Source organism: Anolis carolinensis, unplaced genomic scaffold, assembly GCF_035594765.1.
Source record: "Anolis carolinensis isolate JA03-04 unplaced genomic scaffold, rAnoCar3.1.pri scaffold_10, whole genome shotgun sequence".
NCBI classification, from domain to species: Eukaryota; Metazoa; Chordata; class Lepidosauria; order Squamata; family Dactyloidae; genus Anolis; species Anolis carolinensis.
The window spans coordinates 22,431,989-22,450,738 of NW_026943821.1; the positions used below are offsets into that span (position 1 = coordinate 22,431,989).

Below are 18,750 nucleotides of genomic sequence, written 5' to 3' on the forward strand. Positions count from 1 at the left end.
TACATTTTATTTAATATATAGATATACCCGCTGTGCCTGGCCACGCGTTGCTGTGGTGAAGTCTGGTGGTATGGGAAATAAAGTATTGAGGAATTAGTGGTAGTTAAGGTCAAGGGTAAAGGTTTTCTCCTGACATTAAGTCCAGTTGTGTCCGACTGCACACTGAAGTGGATTATATGGCAAGTGTGGAGTCAAGATAATCCAGTTCAATGCAGATAATATAAGATTCTAAATGGGTTATATAGCTGTGTGGAAGGGCCTTGAGTCTACACTGCCATATAATCCAGTGCAAATTAGATAATCTGTGGAAGAGGCCTAAGTGAGGCCTAACTGTGCCTGTCCCCTGGGCTGAGTAGGTTGCTAGGAGACCAAGTGGGCGGAACTTAGCCTTGTAAGTGGCAGCAATGGGATAAAAACAATTATTAATCTCCCTCTAATTAGGACTATTTTTCTTTTCTTTTTGTTGTATCAAAAAGCCGTGGATGATGGGTTGTGTTGTCAAATTTCGAGGTGGGGGGGGGGGCTGTAGTTTTATTGTTTTGTCCGCTGCCCTGATGCCATCACTCTTTTATATATATAGATAGATGATAGATAGATAGATAGATAGATGCATTTCTTCTGTCTTGCCCATGAACCCCTTTTCACCCATATATCCAGGTCCCAAAATAGTTTGGCCAACTTGTTCTCTAATGCATCTTCCAACAAGGGAGGTGCCCAAAAAAGCCTTGCAAAGGAGCACAGAAATCTAACCCTCTCCTCCTTCCGCCCTGAAGGAATTTTCCTTTGCGTCTCTTTCTATCTACCTGCCTGGAAACGTCTGGATCCCATTGGCCTTTTGTGTGGGTTTGCAAAGGGTTAAGGACTGCACCTGCTGGAGTGTACCTGTCTCCTGGCACCTGTCCCTTTCAGCCAATCAGAAGCCAGAGCCGGAGATTAACTACCTGTCAGGAGAAATGCCTGCACAACATAAACCTCTAACCTGATTCCAGCCTCTTCACTTTACAGGTGATGTCTCTCTTTGGAAGGCACTAGGCGAGGTTCGGGAAGCCCAGGCTCGGAAGATACAGCTCCAGAGATCTATATATATTTATTTTTCTTTCTGGCAAAGCATTGGAAGACCTTTGGTGGAACATGTCGAACGAGATTGAGTAAGTGGATGGCTTTTTTTGTTATAGATTTTGGATTCCTTTCTGAAACGATCAAAGGAGCGCACGGTGCTTTTTTTCATTGTGGTTTGGACAATCTTTGTAATCATAGCAGAAGGCTTTTACGGTGCGTACCGCCTTTAAGACTTTATTATTTTGTACTAAGTAAACCATGGCGATTCTGGGGGAGATCCAGGAAACTTTTGGCAACTTGCACGCCGATTAAAAAACAATCCGTTTTCTCCTTTCACTTGAAAGCCAATTGCTCTAATATGAGAAGGATCATAAATTGGGAATGACAGCCGTTGAAAAAGATATCAGTTTCCATTCCCTTTCTCTGTAGGGTTTTTTTAAAAATGAGTGTTCTTATGTTTCTTTTGGAAATAGTTGAAATGAAGGACTTTGGGTCTGGGAATATCATACCGTGGGGTTGCTGTGAGTTTTCCAGGCTGTATGACCATGTTCCAGAAGCCACCCAGCAAAGGATTTCCCCAGGCAGGGCTTTGAAGCTGCAAAGCCATTCAATGCTAATCAAGCTGCCCGATTGGATAGTACATAAAGGACATACGTAATTGGTCAGTATATAAAGAACAACACTCAAAAATGGGAATTCCAGACAAGAAACAATCAGGGCCATTTAACACCTCCCAACGAAAGATTCCCCCAGGCAGGAAGTAGCCAGGCTTTGAATCTGCAAAGCTATTCAATGCTAATCAAGTTTTCCCAATTGGATAGTACATAAAGGACATAAAGGACAGGATAATAAAGAATGGCACTCAAAAATGGGAATTCCAGACAAGAAACAATCAGAGCCATTTAACACCCCCCAACGAAGGATTTCCCCCAGGCAGGAAGCAGCCAGGCTTTGCAGCTGCAAGGCTATTCAATACTAATCAAGCTGCCCAAATGGATAGTACATAAAGGACATAATTGGACAGGATAAAAAAGAACGACACTCAAAAAGGGGAATTCCAGACAAGAAAGAATCAGAGCCATTTAACACCTCCCAACGAAGGATTTCCCCCAGGCAGGAAACAGCCAGGCTTTGAAGCTGCAAGGCCATTCAGTACTAAACAAGCTGGCCAATGGCAACATTCACAATTGCCTGAAACAGACAAGAGTTCTTTCTCCCAAGCTGGACATCATTCCACGGATATATAAACCCCACTAGCCTAGTTTCCAACAGACCTCACAACCTCTGAGGATACCTGCCATAGAAGTGGGTGAAACGTCAGGAGAGAATGCTTCTGGAACATGGCCAGACAGCCCGGAAAACTCACAGCAACCCAGCGATTCTGGCTTTGACAACACATCATACAGTTGTTTTGGAGGACCTAGAAAAATTCCTAGGAAGGGCATATTTTGTTGGACGTGGATAAAGGAAACCGTGGGTATCGATCCCATGGATTCAAGGGCTGCACTATAAATGCCGTTTAAAAGTCGTGCTGTGTATGGGAAACTCCCTCTTGTTTTATATCCCACAATATTGTGAATGAGGTTGACTCGAAGAGTTTAAACATTCCGCTGTTGCAGAACGTCTTCCATGCATCTCTTTTGCAGAATATATTCTACATTGTCCTGTTTCCATATATGACATTTTATGGATTGTGATTTGGAGCAGAGTGGGTTTTTTCTCAGAAAGTAATCTCATGGATATCGATGGGATTTAGCCCAAGGTTTCGTCCTTCCATTCTGAAACACAACGGTAAAAGGCATGTAGTTTCGGGGGAAGAAGCACACATTGGTTGTGACATGTGTGTTTGTTGGCACGGGCTCGGGTTCTGTTTTATCATGCGGAATATGGAAGGCTTCCAAAAGGGAGGTCCAAGCCCTTCGTTGTGTTGACTCAGGGAATAATGGCATCGTTGGAAGGCAAAGGGGTGAAGTGACTCACCCCAAAACACTTCCTCGGCACAGCTTCGGTTCAGGGGCAAAAACATACTCTTCGTCCACAAACCACTTCCAGTGAAGCGCGTCCATCTGAAAAGATGTTTGTTGTCGTCGTTGCGATGTGCCTTCGGGTTGACCCCGGTGTGCGGTAATAGAGATTTGCTCAAGAGCGTTTGCCATGGCTTTACATCAAGGTCGGCAGCGTATGACTCAGTCAGGCCCCATCTACACTGCCATATAATCCAGTTTCTGAATCCAGATTTACCACATTGAACTAGATTGTATGGCAGTGTAGGCTCATATCATCCAGTTCAAAGCAGATAATCTGGATTATATAGCGGTATAGATCCAGCCTCAGTGGAGTTAACTCAGTGAGTTTCAATGGCTTAGTCGGGATTCGAACTCGGGTCTCATAGGCCAACATTCAAGCGACTAAACCAGGTATGAGCATGGGTTATGGGCCCAGCATGCCAAATGTTGGTAATCTTAGTGTTTCCCAACGGCAGAATAATTGGGATTTGTGTCTCTTTCCCTGTGAAGGTTGAAAAGAGTTGAGATAAAGGCAGATGATTTACGATCGTTTTATCTCAATTCCCTGACATGGGTTATGGGCCCAGCACGCTAAATGTTGGTAACCTTCCTGATTCCTTAGTGTTTCCTAACGGCAGAATAATTGGGATTTGTGTCTCTTTCCCTGTGAAGGTCGAAAAGAGTTGAGATAAAGGCAGATGATTTATGATCGCTTTATCTCAATTCCCTGACATTGGTTATGGGCCCAGCACGCTAAATGTTGGTAACCTTCCTGATTCCTTAGTGTTTCCTAACGGCAGAATAATTGGGATTTGTGTCTCTTTCCCTGTTAAGGTCGAAAAGAGTTGTGATAAAGGCAGATGATTTACGATCGCTTTATCTCAATTCCCTGACATTGGTTATGGGCCCAGCACGCTAAATGTTGGTAACCTTCCTGATTCCTTAGTGTTTCCTAACGGCAGAATAATTGGGATTTGTGTCTCTTTCCCTGTGAAGGTCGAAAAGAGTTGAGATAAAGGCAGATGATTTACGATCGCTTTATCTCAATTCCCTGACATTGGTTATGGGCCCAGCACGCTAAATGTTGGTAACCTTCCTGATTCCTTAGTGTTTCCTAACGGCAGAATAATTGGGATTTGTGTCTCTTTCCCTGTGAAGGTCGAAAAGAGTTGAGATAAAGGCAGATGATTTACGATCGCTTTATCTCAATTCCCTGACATTGGTTATGGGCCCAGCACGCTAAATGTTGGTAACCTTCCTGATTCCTTAGTGTTTCCTAACGGCAGAATAATTGGGATTTGTGTCTCTTTCCCTGTGAAGGTCGAAAAGAGTTGAGATAAAGGCAGATGATTTACGATCGCTTTATCTCAATTCCCTCACATTGATTATGGGCCCAGCACGCTAGAAATATAGGAGGAAAAGCTGGAGAGTCTGATCAAGTCTGAAAACAACACACCTGCGGACCTTATCACATCGGGATATCAGTATACATCCTGTGTATTTTTAGGACAGGATGCATCCTGATTCCTGCGATTCTTATGTTTAGAAAATACTATGCTTTGACTCATCAGACCACAGAAGGCTGGCTTCTCCCAATCCGTTCAAATGCCTCCCTACTTCACTTTTCTATATAGGTTTTCTAATATTGCACAGTGGTGTAGCATGGAAGTCTCGAGCTCCCGTTCTCGCGAGATTTTAGTTGTTGGGCTGCATCCTGATTTTCCAATCACACGTAATAACAGTGGCTCAACAATATATAAAATCATAGTTAATCAAAAATCCTCTCTCTGCAACAGATTACTGATGGAATGGGGCGAACATCATGGGATAGGACCCATCTGAAATTGTGTTCAAAGAGTCTTAGAAACATAGTACAGTAGAGTCTCACTTATCCAACGTTCTATATTATCCAACGCAATCTGCCTCCTGCCCAGATCCACATCTGTTTCTTTAAGTAGCAACGCTAAATGGGCCAGCACGCCCAACAACAACACAAGTGTAACCACACTCCCAAACAAGTAGCAGATTTGTTGTAAAACATGATGTTTTGATGCTTAATTTGTAAAATCATAATATAATTTGACGTTCAATAGGCTTTTCCTTAACCCCTCCTTATTGTCCAACATTTTGGGCCGTTTATGTTGGATAAGTGAGACTCTACTGTATTTCTCAATGTGTAAGGTCCTACTATCCACATTTGCACTAGGGTTGGGAAAGTTCTTGTTTGTTGTGTGCCTTCCAGTCGTGTCCGACCTATGGAGACCTCAAGGTGACCCTATGATGGAGTCGTCTTGGAATACTGTATATACTCGAGTACAAGCCTAGTTTTTCATCCCTTTTTTAAAGACTGAAAAAGCCCCCCTCGGCTTATACTCGGGTGAGGGTCCTGGTTGGCTTATATTTGGGTCAGCTTATACTCGAGAATATATGGTACATTTATTATTTTTCTCTATTATTATTGGTATTATTACATTTATTATTTTTCTCTATTATTGTTGCTACTATTACATTTATTTTACTCTATTTTTATTATTAATAATAATACATTTATTTATTGTTATTACATGTATTATTTACTCTGTTATTACATTTATTATTTTCTTGTATTATTATTATTATTATTATATGTATTATCTTACTCTATTATTATTAAAAGGATACATAAGCACATTTACATTGAAGAAGATGAGAATAATGATTTGATCAGAGTCGGACAGTCTTATCTTAAATTTGAGCTTTATGTAAATATTAAAAAACATCTAACCTACTGATGCCTCAGTTAATGTAATTTTATTGGTATCTATTTTTATTTCTGAAATTTACAACTCTCGGCTTATACTGGAGTCAATGTTTTCCCAGGTTTTTTGTTTTTTTTTTGTGGTAAAATTAGGTGCCTCGGCTTATATTCGGGTCGGCTTATACTCGAGTATATACGGTAGTTGGGACTGTTTTTATATTTTAAAGGGATATATTGTTTTTAATCCTTTTTATGCTTATGCTTATGTTTTATTACATGGGTTTGTGTATGTTCTGTGTGGTATTGAATGCTTACTACGTATAAACCGCCCTGACTCCCTTTTGGGAGATAGAGCGGTATATAAATAAAGTTTTTGTTGTTTTGTTGTCTTACTCTCTGAGGCTGAGAGAGTGTGACTTGCACATTGATGGAGCTTCTGCTCTCCAGAATCATAATCCGAGACCCACTATCCTTCCCATAGAGTGGAATTCCTAATTGATTGGGATACTCCAGCTTTGCATAAGCTGCCGTTGAATCCGGAGAAGAAAAGAGAGCTCCTCTTGTCGCATGCAATATCTTTCATGTGCAAGCTTTCCAGATTACAGCACCAGCACAAGGCTTTGTTGGGCTGGATGGCATGCAAGCCGTTTATGCAAATCCTGATTGATTACTGATCAGAAATGCTTCAGGGTGAAACATTCAGGGATTTTCGAGTGCGCAATTCGAACCCGTTTGCCTTGCAAATGTCAAAGGATGCCTACAGTTACCGCCAGAGGGAGAGAGACAATGGCAAAAGCATGCCATCCCTTTGAGCCACTGTTTATGTGCCTTATTTTGACAGTGTAGATCAGGCATGGGCAAATTTGGGCCCTCCAGGTGTTTTGGACTTCAACTCCCACCATTCCTAACTATTGCATATTGTACCATTATATATCCTTAATGTTCAGCTATTCATTTCGAGATTAAATTGTCTTATATGTTTTAGTACTGTATAACACTATTGTGTATAACAGTTGACTATTAGACTTTTGGTTGCCAACTTTTCCTCCCAGCTTTGCTTATGTACCTTTAAGAGCAAGCAACCTATGAGAGCAACTGAGCTTTTTCTTGGGCTGAGATGAAGTCATGGGAATGTTTTTGCTCATTTAGTGTATTTGGATCCAGCGGCTGCTCCTTATGGCACAAGATCCAAGTTGGCCGCTCTCTTGCAGGGGCTGTGATCTATATCTTCTTTTATGTGCTGTTTCTTCCAAAACAGGGTGACTTTTTTCCCCCTGCGAAGAACAAATGTTGTAATTCTCATAATGACAACTTAACATTTTATGCAGCCTTTCATTTTGTAAGACAATTACCTTCAAAGTTTATTTTCACCACAGCTGTGAGAAGGCGGAACAGCCGGACACCCCAAAAGGTTTGTACTTGCAAATGGCTGCCACAACATGTGCGTAGCAAACAAAAAATTTATACCTTTGGCTTATCTAAAATTGACCAGTAGCTGAGGGTCTTCCTCACCTTCCACGCCTACTTTGGCATAAGTGATACCTGTGACTTCACTTGTTGATTTCAAGCTAACTTTTGGTCTTGGAACTTTCTGGAGAAAGGCACCAGCTCACAGGAAGGGAGGGGCATATGCAAAGGCAAAGCTACATAGGCAAAAGATTTACTATTTTCTGGCTTATGGTCCCTTCAATTTTTACCTATGTGATCTTGGCACTCTTACAAGGGCACTTTATGGCATTGCCTCTGTTATTGGGAGTCACCGCTTCTGTACGAGCAGCAAGTCACAGCTGGTTGCTTTTGTGCCAATGGGATGGTGAATCCGCTCCTGGTTTTAGTCCGAACTATCCATCTTTGAAGCAAAGTGCTGGAGATTCCTGCCTTCAGGTACAGTAACTCCGCTCGAGTTTGGACTAAAAACTGGAGCGGATCCACCACTGTTTTGGGTGTTGGAGTCAAACTCCAGTAAATCCGCTTTTTGCAGTAGAAATGGCCTTGTGCAAGTCACACTCTCTCGGCCTTTGTTGTTTTGTGATCACAGGGTTTTCTCAGCAAGATTTGTTTAGAGATGGCCAATTTCCATGTTTTTGTGTGCTTTGAAGCCATTTCTGACTTATGGGGAGCCTAAGACAAAACCCATGTAAGTCTCCCCGAGTTCCTTCGGGGAGATGGAGGCGGGTTATAAGAATCAAGTTGTTGTTATTGTTACTGTTTTCTTTTGCAAGATTTGTCTTGCAAGATTTGCCCTGGTCCTCAGGGTCATAATATGTTGGAAATTACAACCTTGTTCAGGCCTCCTCTAGTAATTCGTTACTATATAATTCTGTTTGCTTACTGTTTTGTGTGAATATTCTAGTATGCAGCTTCCTTTGCTCTATGTTTCCTGAGAGCTTGTGGGCGGGGCTGCAGCCCTCATGATCTGATCTGAGACTGCTGAGGCCACAGACTCCATTTTAGATTGTTTTTAGTCTTTGGACTACTAAGAGCGAACACTTGCTTGATGTTTGTAAGAAAGATGCCCTGTGCCATCCACACAGAGATTATTTCAAACATATCTGAAACTAGACTGACAAGCTATGTACCTGTGTTATGCTGAACACATGAAGGTTGTGAGTAAACCAAATATGTTATTTTACCAAAGCCTACTTCATTTTTGTCTCTTGAATGTGTGATATAAAACTACCGTATATACTCGAGTATTAGCCGACCCGAATATAAGCCAAGGCACCTAATTTTACCACAAAAAAACCTGGGAAAACATTTAATCCAGTATAAGACGAGGATGGTAAATTTCAGAAATAAAAATAGAAACCAATAAAATTACATTAATTGAGGCATTGGTAGGTTAAATGTTTTTGAATATTTACATAACGCTCAAATTTAAGATAAGACTGTTCAACTCTGATTAAATCATTATTCTCATCTTCTTCTATGTAAATGTGCTTATGTATCCTTTTAATAATAATAGAGTGAAATAATAAATGTAATAATAATAACAATAAAGGCAGTAAAATAATAAATGTAATGATAAATAGAGTAAAATAATATATGTGTTAATAATAATAATAAATATAGAGTAAAATAAATGTAAAAGTAACAACAATAATAGAGTGAAATAATAAATGTAATAATAATAATTAATAGAGTAAAATAATAAATGTAACAATACCAATACTAATAGAGAAAAATAATAAATATACCATATATACTTGAGTATAAGCTGACCTGAATATAAGCCCACCAGGACCCTCACTCGAGTATAAGCCGAGGGTTTTTTTTCAGTCCTAAAAAAGGGCTGAAAAACTAGGCTTATACTCGAGTACATACAGTAGTTGTTTTATGGGAGAGTAGATATATTTTTGGGCAACTGAAAAACACTTCTGAAACTCTGCTATTTTGTGCATTGGCATAGTCAGTCTAACAACTGAAGATATTATCTTCCATATTACATTTGGTTCTATACCATATGAGAAGATTCTACTCAAACAGGTTTTTGGCTCTTTTCTGAAAGATCAAACTTTTCAAGAAGATTATGATCTCCAAATGATTATAAATGCCATTTTCCAAAATAAGATAACTTTTTCAGCAACAGGGAAATGCAGTCGTCACAAACCTTGCCTGAAGAAATTTGACCAAGAAAGCCTTCAGAGAAAGTCACCAGAAGTTATGAAAACTGACAAAATTCCCTTTAGGACTTTCTCTTTGGTCTGGCTTTCTCCCTCTCTGCCTTGAGGTCTCCAAATAAACAAATCCAGAGTGAAAGAAGGCCCGTATTGCTTTCTGGGGCGGTTTGACCGTAAGGCACAAAGGGAGACCTGCCCTGAGTTTTTCCATCAACCTCAGAAGAGTCATCTGTAAGGATGAAGGATGCTCCTGTCAACACTGAGCATGATTTGCCTTCCAGGGAAGAGGAAGACATCTCTAATGTAGGATCCAAAGGCAACATGATTCAATAACCTGTTCCAGAATTGGCTTTGTTCAATTGATACAACAGGAAAAACCCGAGTTTCAGCAAACGCCGAATGATTGACTTATCATAGCGTCATCATACGATCCCCATATCTGCGGGGAATGTATTTCTAGACTTTGCATGGATAGGCGGATCCATGGATAACACTGAACCCTATTGAAATGAAGGGCTGGAAAAAGCAAATAAATGGGTCCTGGGGCTAATGAAGTCTGAACTCTCACCAGCATCCAAGAGGACTCAACCGAGGCTGTTGTACTTTGGACACCTAACAAAATGCCATAGGAAAATAATATGGCACTGCACAGCGAAAGCTATGGTTTCTCTTGCGATGTGCCTACAAGTTGTCTCTGGCTTCTGGCGACCTTGTTATAGGTTTTTATTGGCAAGGTTTTTTATTCAGAAGGGGTCTGCCCTTGTCTTCCTCTCCGGCTGAGAGAACGTACTTTGACCAAGGTTGCCTTTCATACCACTTTTCCCATTGCAAAATAATAGAGTAAAATAATACATGTAATAATAATAATAATAATAATAATAATAATAATAAATACAGGAAATTAATACAGTAGAGTCTCACTAATCCAAGCTAAACGGGCCGGCAGAAGCTTGGATAAGCGAATATCTTGGATTATAAGGACTGATCAAGGAAAAGCCTATTAAACATCAAATTAGGTTATGATTTTACAAATTAAGCACCAAAACTTCATGTTATACAACAAATTTGACAGAAAAAGTAGTTCAATACGCAGTAATGTTATGTTGTAATTACTGTATTTACGAATTTAGCACCAAAATATCACGATATATTGGAAACATTGACTACAAAAATGGCTTGGATTATCCAGAGGCTTGGATAAGCGAGGCTTGGATTAGTGAGACTCTACTGTACATGTAATAATAAATAGAGTAAAATAATAAATGCAATAATAATAATAAGATCAGAGTGAAATAATAAATGTATTATTAATAAAAATAGAATAAAATAAATGTAATAGTAGCAACAATAATAGAGAAAAATAATAAATGTAACAATACCAATAATAATAGAGAAAATAATAAATGTATCATATATTCTCGAGTATAAGCTGACATTAATTGAAGCATCAGTAGGTTAAATGTTTTTGAATATTTACATAAAGCTCAAATTTAAGATAAGACTGTCCAACTCTGATCAAATCATTATTCTCATCTTCTTCAATGTAAATGTGCTTATGCATCCTTTTAATAATAATAAAGTAAAATAATACATGTAATAATAATAATAATAATAATAAATACAGGAAATTAATACATGATTATAAATGGGTGATATAAAGCTGTGTGGAAGGGCCTGGAGTCTCCACTGCCATATAATCCAGTTCAAATCTGATAATCTGTATTTTATAGGCAGTGTGGAAGAGGCCTAAGTGAGGCCTAACTCTGCCTGTCCCCTGGGCTGAGTGGGTTGCTAGGAGACCAAGTGGGTGGAGCTTAGCCTTCTAACTGGCAGCAACTGGCTAAAAACAATTATTCCTCTCCTTCTAATTAGGACTTTATTTTTCTTTTCTTTTTGTTGTATGAACGTAGAGGCATGGATGAGGGGTTGTGCTGCCAAGTTTAGTGTTTCTGGGATGTGTAGTTTTGTTGTTTTGTCCTAGGCCGAAATTTCATTACCCTTTTATATATATAGATTCCGCTTTGTTCTCTTAAACGAGACTTATTGACAAACCGAAGTTTGCACTGCGTAATGTATGCAAACAAGCGAAGAATCTGAGTTGACCTGAACAGCAAAGCAAGGCAGGGATGCCATTAAATGTCCTTCATCCGCAGGAGGGAAACCAATGCAGTCTCTCCGAAGTAGAAACTTTTGAAAACTTTTAAATTTTTGTTGCAGGCGGTGATCTCTGTCCCCGAAAGAGTTAACTTCACGTCGGAGCTGCTCCCTGCTGTGGTTTTGTGGTCGAAACCATGATTGCCAGGAGCAAATTTTTGTCATGCAGCAAGGCGTGCTATTAAAACGTTTGAGTTATGCTTTTGGTGAATGAAAAGGTTAAAGCCCTTTATTAACGCACACAAGGGTTTGTCCTGCCGACAGAAAGCTCTTGTGAGTCCTCCCTTCTCTCCCCACACACCTCCTTTTCTCCTTTTTTATTTATTTTTACCAAACTGTTGTCATAGTTTGCAAAAGGACCTTTGCAAAAAAGCAAAGCATAGGTGCAGTTCGTACATTTTTCCTCCCTTTTTCTATAAAAACTCACAAGTTTCTGGGCTGAACTGGATTAAAGGACAGCGTTGTTTAGAGCAGTGTCATTTTCCCTCCGAGGTCTAAGGAAAAGATGGCTCAGAGGTTGATCCCCCGCCATAGATGTGGGTGAAACGTCAGGAGAGAATGCTCCCGGAACATGGCCAGACAGCCCAGAAAACACACAACAACCCAATGGCTCAGATCTATTTGTGAGATTTGAAAATGGCTAATTTTTTTACCATTGCCTTCTTTTAAGTCTGAGAGAGTGTGACTAAGTCAATTGGTCAGTTTCTTTTTAAAAAAATAATATTTATTAAAACATTTGATATACCCATATATACTCGAGTATAAGCTGACCCGAATATAAGCCGAGGCACCTAATTTTACCACAAAAAACTGGGAAAACATTGACTCCAGTATAAGCTGAGATACCAATAAAATTACCGTATATACTCGAGTATAAGCCAACCCGAATATAAGCCGAGGCGCCTAATTTTACCACAAAAAAACTGGGAAAACATTGACTCCAGTATAAGCCGAGAGTGGTAAATTTCAGAAATAAAAATAGATCCCAATAAAAGTACATTAATTGAGGCATCGGTAGGTTAAATGTTTTTGAATACAGTAGAGTCTCAGTTATCCAACATTCTGGATTATCCAACACATTTTTGTAGTCAATGTTTTCAATATATCATGATATTTTGGTGCTAAATTCGTAAATACAGTAATTACTACATAGCATTACTGTGTATTGAACTACTTTTTCTGTCAAATTTGTTGTATAACATGATGTTTTGGTGCTTAATTTGTAAAATCATAACCTAATTTGATGTTTAATAGGCTTTTCCTTAATCTCTCTTTATTATCCAACATATTCACTTATCCAATGTTCTGCCGGCCCGTTTACGTTGGATAAGTGAGACTCTACTGTATTTACATAAAGCTCAAATTTAAGATAAGACTGTCCAACTCTGATCAAATCATTATTCTCATCTTCTTCAATGTAAATATGCTTATGTATCCTTTTAATAATAATAGAGTAAAATAATACATGTAATAATAATAATAAATATAGGAAAATAATACATGTAGTAATAAATAGAGTAAAATAATAAATATAATAATAATAATAATATCAGAGTGAAATATTAAATGTATTATTAATAAAAATTAAAATAGAGTAAAATAAATGTAATAGTAGCAACAATAATAGAGAAAAATAATAAATGTAAGAATACCAATAATAATAGAGAAAAATAATACATGTACCATATATTCTCGAGTATAAGCTGACCCAAATATAAGCCAACCAGGAAGGTGAATATAAGACCATTATGGCACCTCTGTTCTAATGGGTTTGTGCAAATATAATACTCTTGTATTTTTTAACTTGACCGCCCCCTATTTCATCCATTTGTGGTGATGTTTGCTTTATCATTTCCATTTTATTTTGTTATTATTGTGATTTTATACTGCATTATTGTGCTTTTAATCTGTTTTGTTTGATTTGATTTGTTCTACTGTTTATTTATGCTTTAACTCTGTTCATGTTTTGTTTTGGGCCTGGCCCCATGTGAGCTGCCCCAAGTCCCTTTGCGGAGATGGAGGCAGGATAGAAAAATAAAGTTGTTGTTATTATTACTATTTGAAACACAACAAGATGAGTCCAAAGCAGACTCTCTGCTCGCTGTTGTATTGGATCACACGTCGGACACTTCCCAAGTGTCTAGGAGTGTTGTTGTTGTTGTTGTTGTTGTTAGTATTATTATTATTATTAGAAACACTACAAGATGAGTCCACAGCAGACACTCTGCTGGCTGTTGAATTTGACCACACGCCGGACACTTCCCAAGTGTCTAGAACTGTGTGATGTATCAGCAATTAATGCGGGCAGATCCCAGTAAGGTGGCCTTCTGCAGCTGGCAGGTGGGGATTTTGTCAGTGCCGATTGTGTTGAAGTGCAGGCCAAGGCCTTTAGGCACTGCACCCAGTGTGCCAATCACCACTGGGACCACCTTGTCTGGCTTGTGCCACAGTCTTTGCAATTTGATCTTTAAATCCTCATATCGTGCCAGCTTTTCTAGTTGTTTCTCTTCAATTCTGCTGTCACCTGGGATTGCAACATTGACAATCCATACTTTGTTTTTTAACACAATCGTGAGGTCAGGATATTGTGCTCCAACACTCTGTCTGAATTTGGAAGTCCCAGAGAAGCTTGACATGCTCATTCTCTGTAACTTTTTCCGGCTTGTGATCCCACCAGTTCTTTGTCGCAGGCAGATGGTATTTGTGGCACAAGTTCCAATGAATCATCTGAGCAACGGTGTTGTGCTTCTGCTTGTAGTCTGTCTGTGCGATCTTTCTGCAGCAGCTGAGGATGGGATCTATTGTTTCACCAGCTTCCTTGCAGAGTCTACATTTGGGATCTGTCGCCGACTTTTCAATTTTGGCTTTGATGGCATTGGTTCTAATGGCTTGTTCTTGGGCAGCTTTTAAGACTTCTAGAAGGCCAAAACATCTGGGGATGCACAGGTTGAGAACCACTGTCATAGGCCACAAGGGTCCTGAGTTCCGGAGGAAAGGCCCAATGCTTTCCTGCCTCTGTTCTTTCTCTTTTTGGAGGCAGTCGGTCTGCCGGGTCTTGCCCGGACAGGATCAGGCAGCAGCGAGTGGCGAAACCTGAGTCATCCCAACCTGTGTGCCTCCTCCTGCTTGGAGACAAGGCGCCTGGAAGGGAAGGGGAGGGAGGCCTGGCTGCGTGAGAAAAGAAAAGGCGAGAAAGACAACGAAACTCCTGCTGCTTAAGGGGGAGAAGCAGGCAGCGGGGAAGGAAACCCACCACCGGGGAGCGAAACTGTCTGGAAGGAGTCTGGCGGGGAGAGACAGAGGCGGCAGGGACCAGGCCTCCCTTGTGCGCAACTTAGGCCTGGGGTGTTGGGAACATTGGCTCTTCTTTCAAACTATAAGGACTTTCTCACATATGGAAATATTCCGTATGCATCCCGTATTCTTTTTAGGACGTGTTGTGTTCAGACAGGATGACTAGTGACCCCATCACACCCTGTTACGAGCCATCCCCGAGTGAGATACACTCAACTTAAAAACAGGGACAAGAATAATAATACAGTAGAGTCTCACTTATCCAAGCTAAACAGGCCAGCAGAAGCTTGGATAAGCGAATATCTTGGATAATAAGGAGGGATTAAGGAAAAGCCTATTAAACATAAAATTAGGTTATGATTTTACCGTGTTTCCCTGAAAATAAGACAGTGTCTTATATTCTTTTTTGCTCCCAAAGATGGGCTAGGTCTTATTTTCAGGGGATGTCTTATTTTTCCATGAAGAAGAATTCACATTTATTGTTGAACAAAAAAAAAAGAACATTTATTATATACTGCCCAGTAGTTGTCATCACAAACCAGCATAACCGAAAAACTGTGAATCCTATCAAGAATTTCTTGTTACTACCATTATTTCTATTTACAACAATCTATGGTACACATATTTACCAATCATGCATGCTCTGGTGTTCTGTTTGGCAGGCATATTTCCAAACACAAACTTTGCCAGGTCTTACTTTCAGGGGAGGCCTTATATTTAGCAATTCAGCAAAACCTCTACTAGGTCTTATTTTCTGGGGATGTCTTATTTTCGGGGAAACAGGGTACAAATTAAGCATCAAAACATCATGTTTTACAACACATTTGACAGAAAAAGTAGTTCAATGCGCAGTAATGTTATGTTGTAATTAGTACTGTATTTATGAATTTAGCACCAAAATATCACGATGTATTGAAAGCATTGGCAACAAAAAGGCGTTGGATAATCCAGAACACTGGATAAGCGAATATGTTGGATAATAAGGAGGGATTAAGGAAAAGCCTATTCAACATCAAATTAGGTTATGCTTTTACAAATTAAGCACCAAAACATCATGTTTTACAACACATTTGAGAGAAAAAGTAGTTCAATACGCAGTAATGTTATGTTGTAATTAGTACTGTATTTATGAATTTAGCACCAAAATATCACGATGTATTGAAAGCATTGGCAACAAAAATGCGTTAGATAATACAGAACATTGGATAAGCGAGTATGTTGGATAATAAGGAGGGATTAAGGAAAAGCCTATTCAACATCAAATTCGGTTATGCGTTTACAAATTAAGCACCAAAACATCATGTTTTACAACACATTTGACAGAAAAAGTAGTTCAATACGCAGTACTGCTATGTAGTAATTACTGTATTTACGAATTTAGCACCAAAATATCGCAATGTATTGAAAACATTGATAATCCAGAATGTTGGATAAGAGCTAGTAATAGGCCATGACTTGAGGATACTTTTGATAGTATAACGGAGCCTTGAGTAGTTCTGTTATTGTTTGGACTACAACCCAAAGGTAACAATGTTTACCTTGTTATAAGGTAAAGATATGGATTTCCGTTGCAAAATGAGGGGTGATGGATTCTCCATGGAGCAGCATTCATTGCTCTCCATCCAATGGACCCCTGGACATCAGCTAAGAAGGGTCGGATTGTAATAAAGAACATTCGATGCGGATCCAAAGAGCCCAATGTGTACTGGCGCACTTTTGATGCAGGATTCTGGGCAATAATAAATAATAATAATAACAATAAAAAACGTTATTTATATACCGCCCTATCTCCCGGATGGGACTCAGGGCGGTTTCCAATCATAAAAACAACACAAACATTACATAACAACATAATAACACATTATTAAGCAACGTAAAAATACAATTATAGAAATAAATAACACTTACATGGGTTAGGGTTAGACTGTATCTGGCTTCCATACTTAAGCGCAGATTTGGAGCGAACATCATGAGGTCTCCATGTGCAACATTGTTGGGTTTTATTAACAGTTGCAAGGTTGCCAACTTTTTTTTTTGGAATGGCCTCCGTGTCTGTATTTTTCATTACAACTTCATCTGCAGATGTCAGTTGTTGGGGATCTTGTTTATTACCAAATTGCAAGTACAATAATGCCGTTTCAGCAGATGTCTGCACAGCAAGGGATCATGTGAAGTTCGTCTACTTTTTCTCGCAGTTGGCATGGCTTCGTATTTTTCTTAATAAACATGGGATTCTGGAACCTGTAACGAAATAAGTGGTTAATAAGGATGCAGAATGAAAATGGTTTGAAAACCACATTATTGCCCTGGCTCAATGCTATGGGATCCTGGGAGTTGTAGTTTGGTGGGGCACCAGCACTCTTGGGCAGAAAAAGCTAAACTAGACCTTTCTTTCTAGACCTCTGCCAAGCAAAGGACAGGACTTCCCTGAAATGGAAAGCTAGGAAGTACCGTATATACTTGAGTATAAGCCGACCTGAATATAAGCCGAGGCACCTAATTTTACCACAAAAAAACTGGGGAAAACATTGATTCCAGTATAAGCCGAGATACCAATAAAATTACCATATATACTCGAGTATAAGCCGACCCGAATATAAGCCGAGGCACCTAATTTTACCACCAAAAAAAATGGGAAAACATTGACTCCAGTATAAGCCGAGATACCAATAAAATTACCATATATACTCGAGTATAAGCCGACCCGAATATAAGCCGAGGGACCTAATTTTACCACCAAAAAAAATGGGAAAACATTGACTCCAGTATAAGCCGAGATACCAATAAAATTACCATATATACTCGAGTATAAGCCGACCCGAATATAAGCCGAGGCACCTAATTTTACCACCAAAAAAAATGGGAAAACATTGACTCCAGTATAAGCCGAGATACCAATAAAATTACCATATATACTCGAGTATACGCCGACCCTAATATAAGCCGAGGCACCTAATTTTACCACAAAAAAACTGGGAAATCTTTGACTCCAGTATAAGCCGAGGGTGGTAAATTTCAGAAATAAAAATAGATACCAATAAAATGACATTAATTGAGGCATCAGTAGATTAAATGTTTTTGAACATTTACATAAAGCTCAAGTTTAAGATAAGACTGTCCAACTATGATCAAAACATTACTCTCATCTTCTTCAATGTGATTATGTATCCTTTTAATAATAATAGAGTAAAATAATACATGTAATAATAATAATAAATACAGAAAAATAATACAAGTTATAATAAATAGAGTAAAATAATAAATGCAATAAAAATAATAAGATCAGAGTGAAGTAATAAATATAATAATAATAATAATAATAATAATAATAATAATAATAATAATAATAGAGTAAAATAAATGTAATAGTAACAACAATAATGGAGAAAAATAATAAATATACCATATATTCTCGAGTATAAGCTGACCCAAATATAAGCCAACCAGGACCCTCACCCGAGTATAAGCCGAGGGGGGCTTTTTCAGTCTTAAAAAAGGGCTGAAAAACTAGGCTTATACTCGAGTATATACAGTAACTTTCCCAGGCTAGATCAACACTGGGTTGTTGTGTGTTTTCCGGGCTGTATGGCCATGTTCCAGAAGCATTCCCTCCTGACGTTTCACCCACATCTATGGCAGGCATCCTCAGAGGTTGTGAGGTATAAACGTCAGGAGAGAATGCTTCTGGAACATGGCCATATAGCCCGGAAAACACACAACAACCTTGTGATTCCAGCCTTCACCAACACATAGAACGACAATGCCATACAATCCAGTCTCTGAATCCAGATTAATAATAATAATAATAATAATAATAATAATAATAATAATAATACGTTTATTTGTATCCCGCTTCCATTTCCCCCGGAGGGGACTCAGG

The 18,750-nt window shown here is 39.0% G+C and overlaps 1 protein-coding gene across 1 annotated transcript in view; it reads left to right on the forward strand.

Annotated features, from left to right (window-relative positions):
* The first annotated feature begins 972 nt into the window (after positions 1–972).
* Positions 973–18,750, forward strand: part of grhl3 (grainyhead like transcription factor 3) — a 63,642-nt gene continuing 45,864 nt past the window's right edge. The window contains exon 1 of the mRNA XM_062962354.1: positions 973–1,148. Within this exon, the coding sequence (XP_062818424.1) occupies positions 1,132–1,148 (17 nt within the window). The 5' untranslated portion in view covers positions 973–1,131. The remainder of the gene's footprint in view (positions 1,149–18,750) is intronic.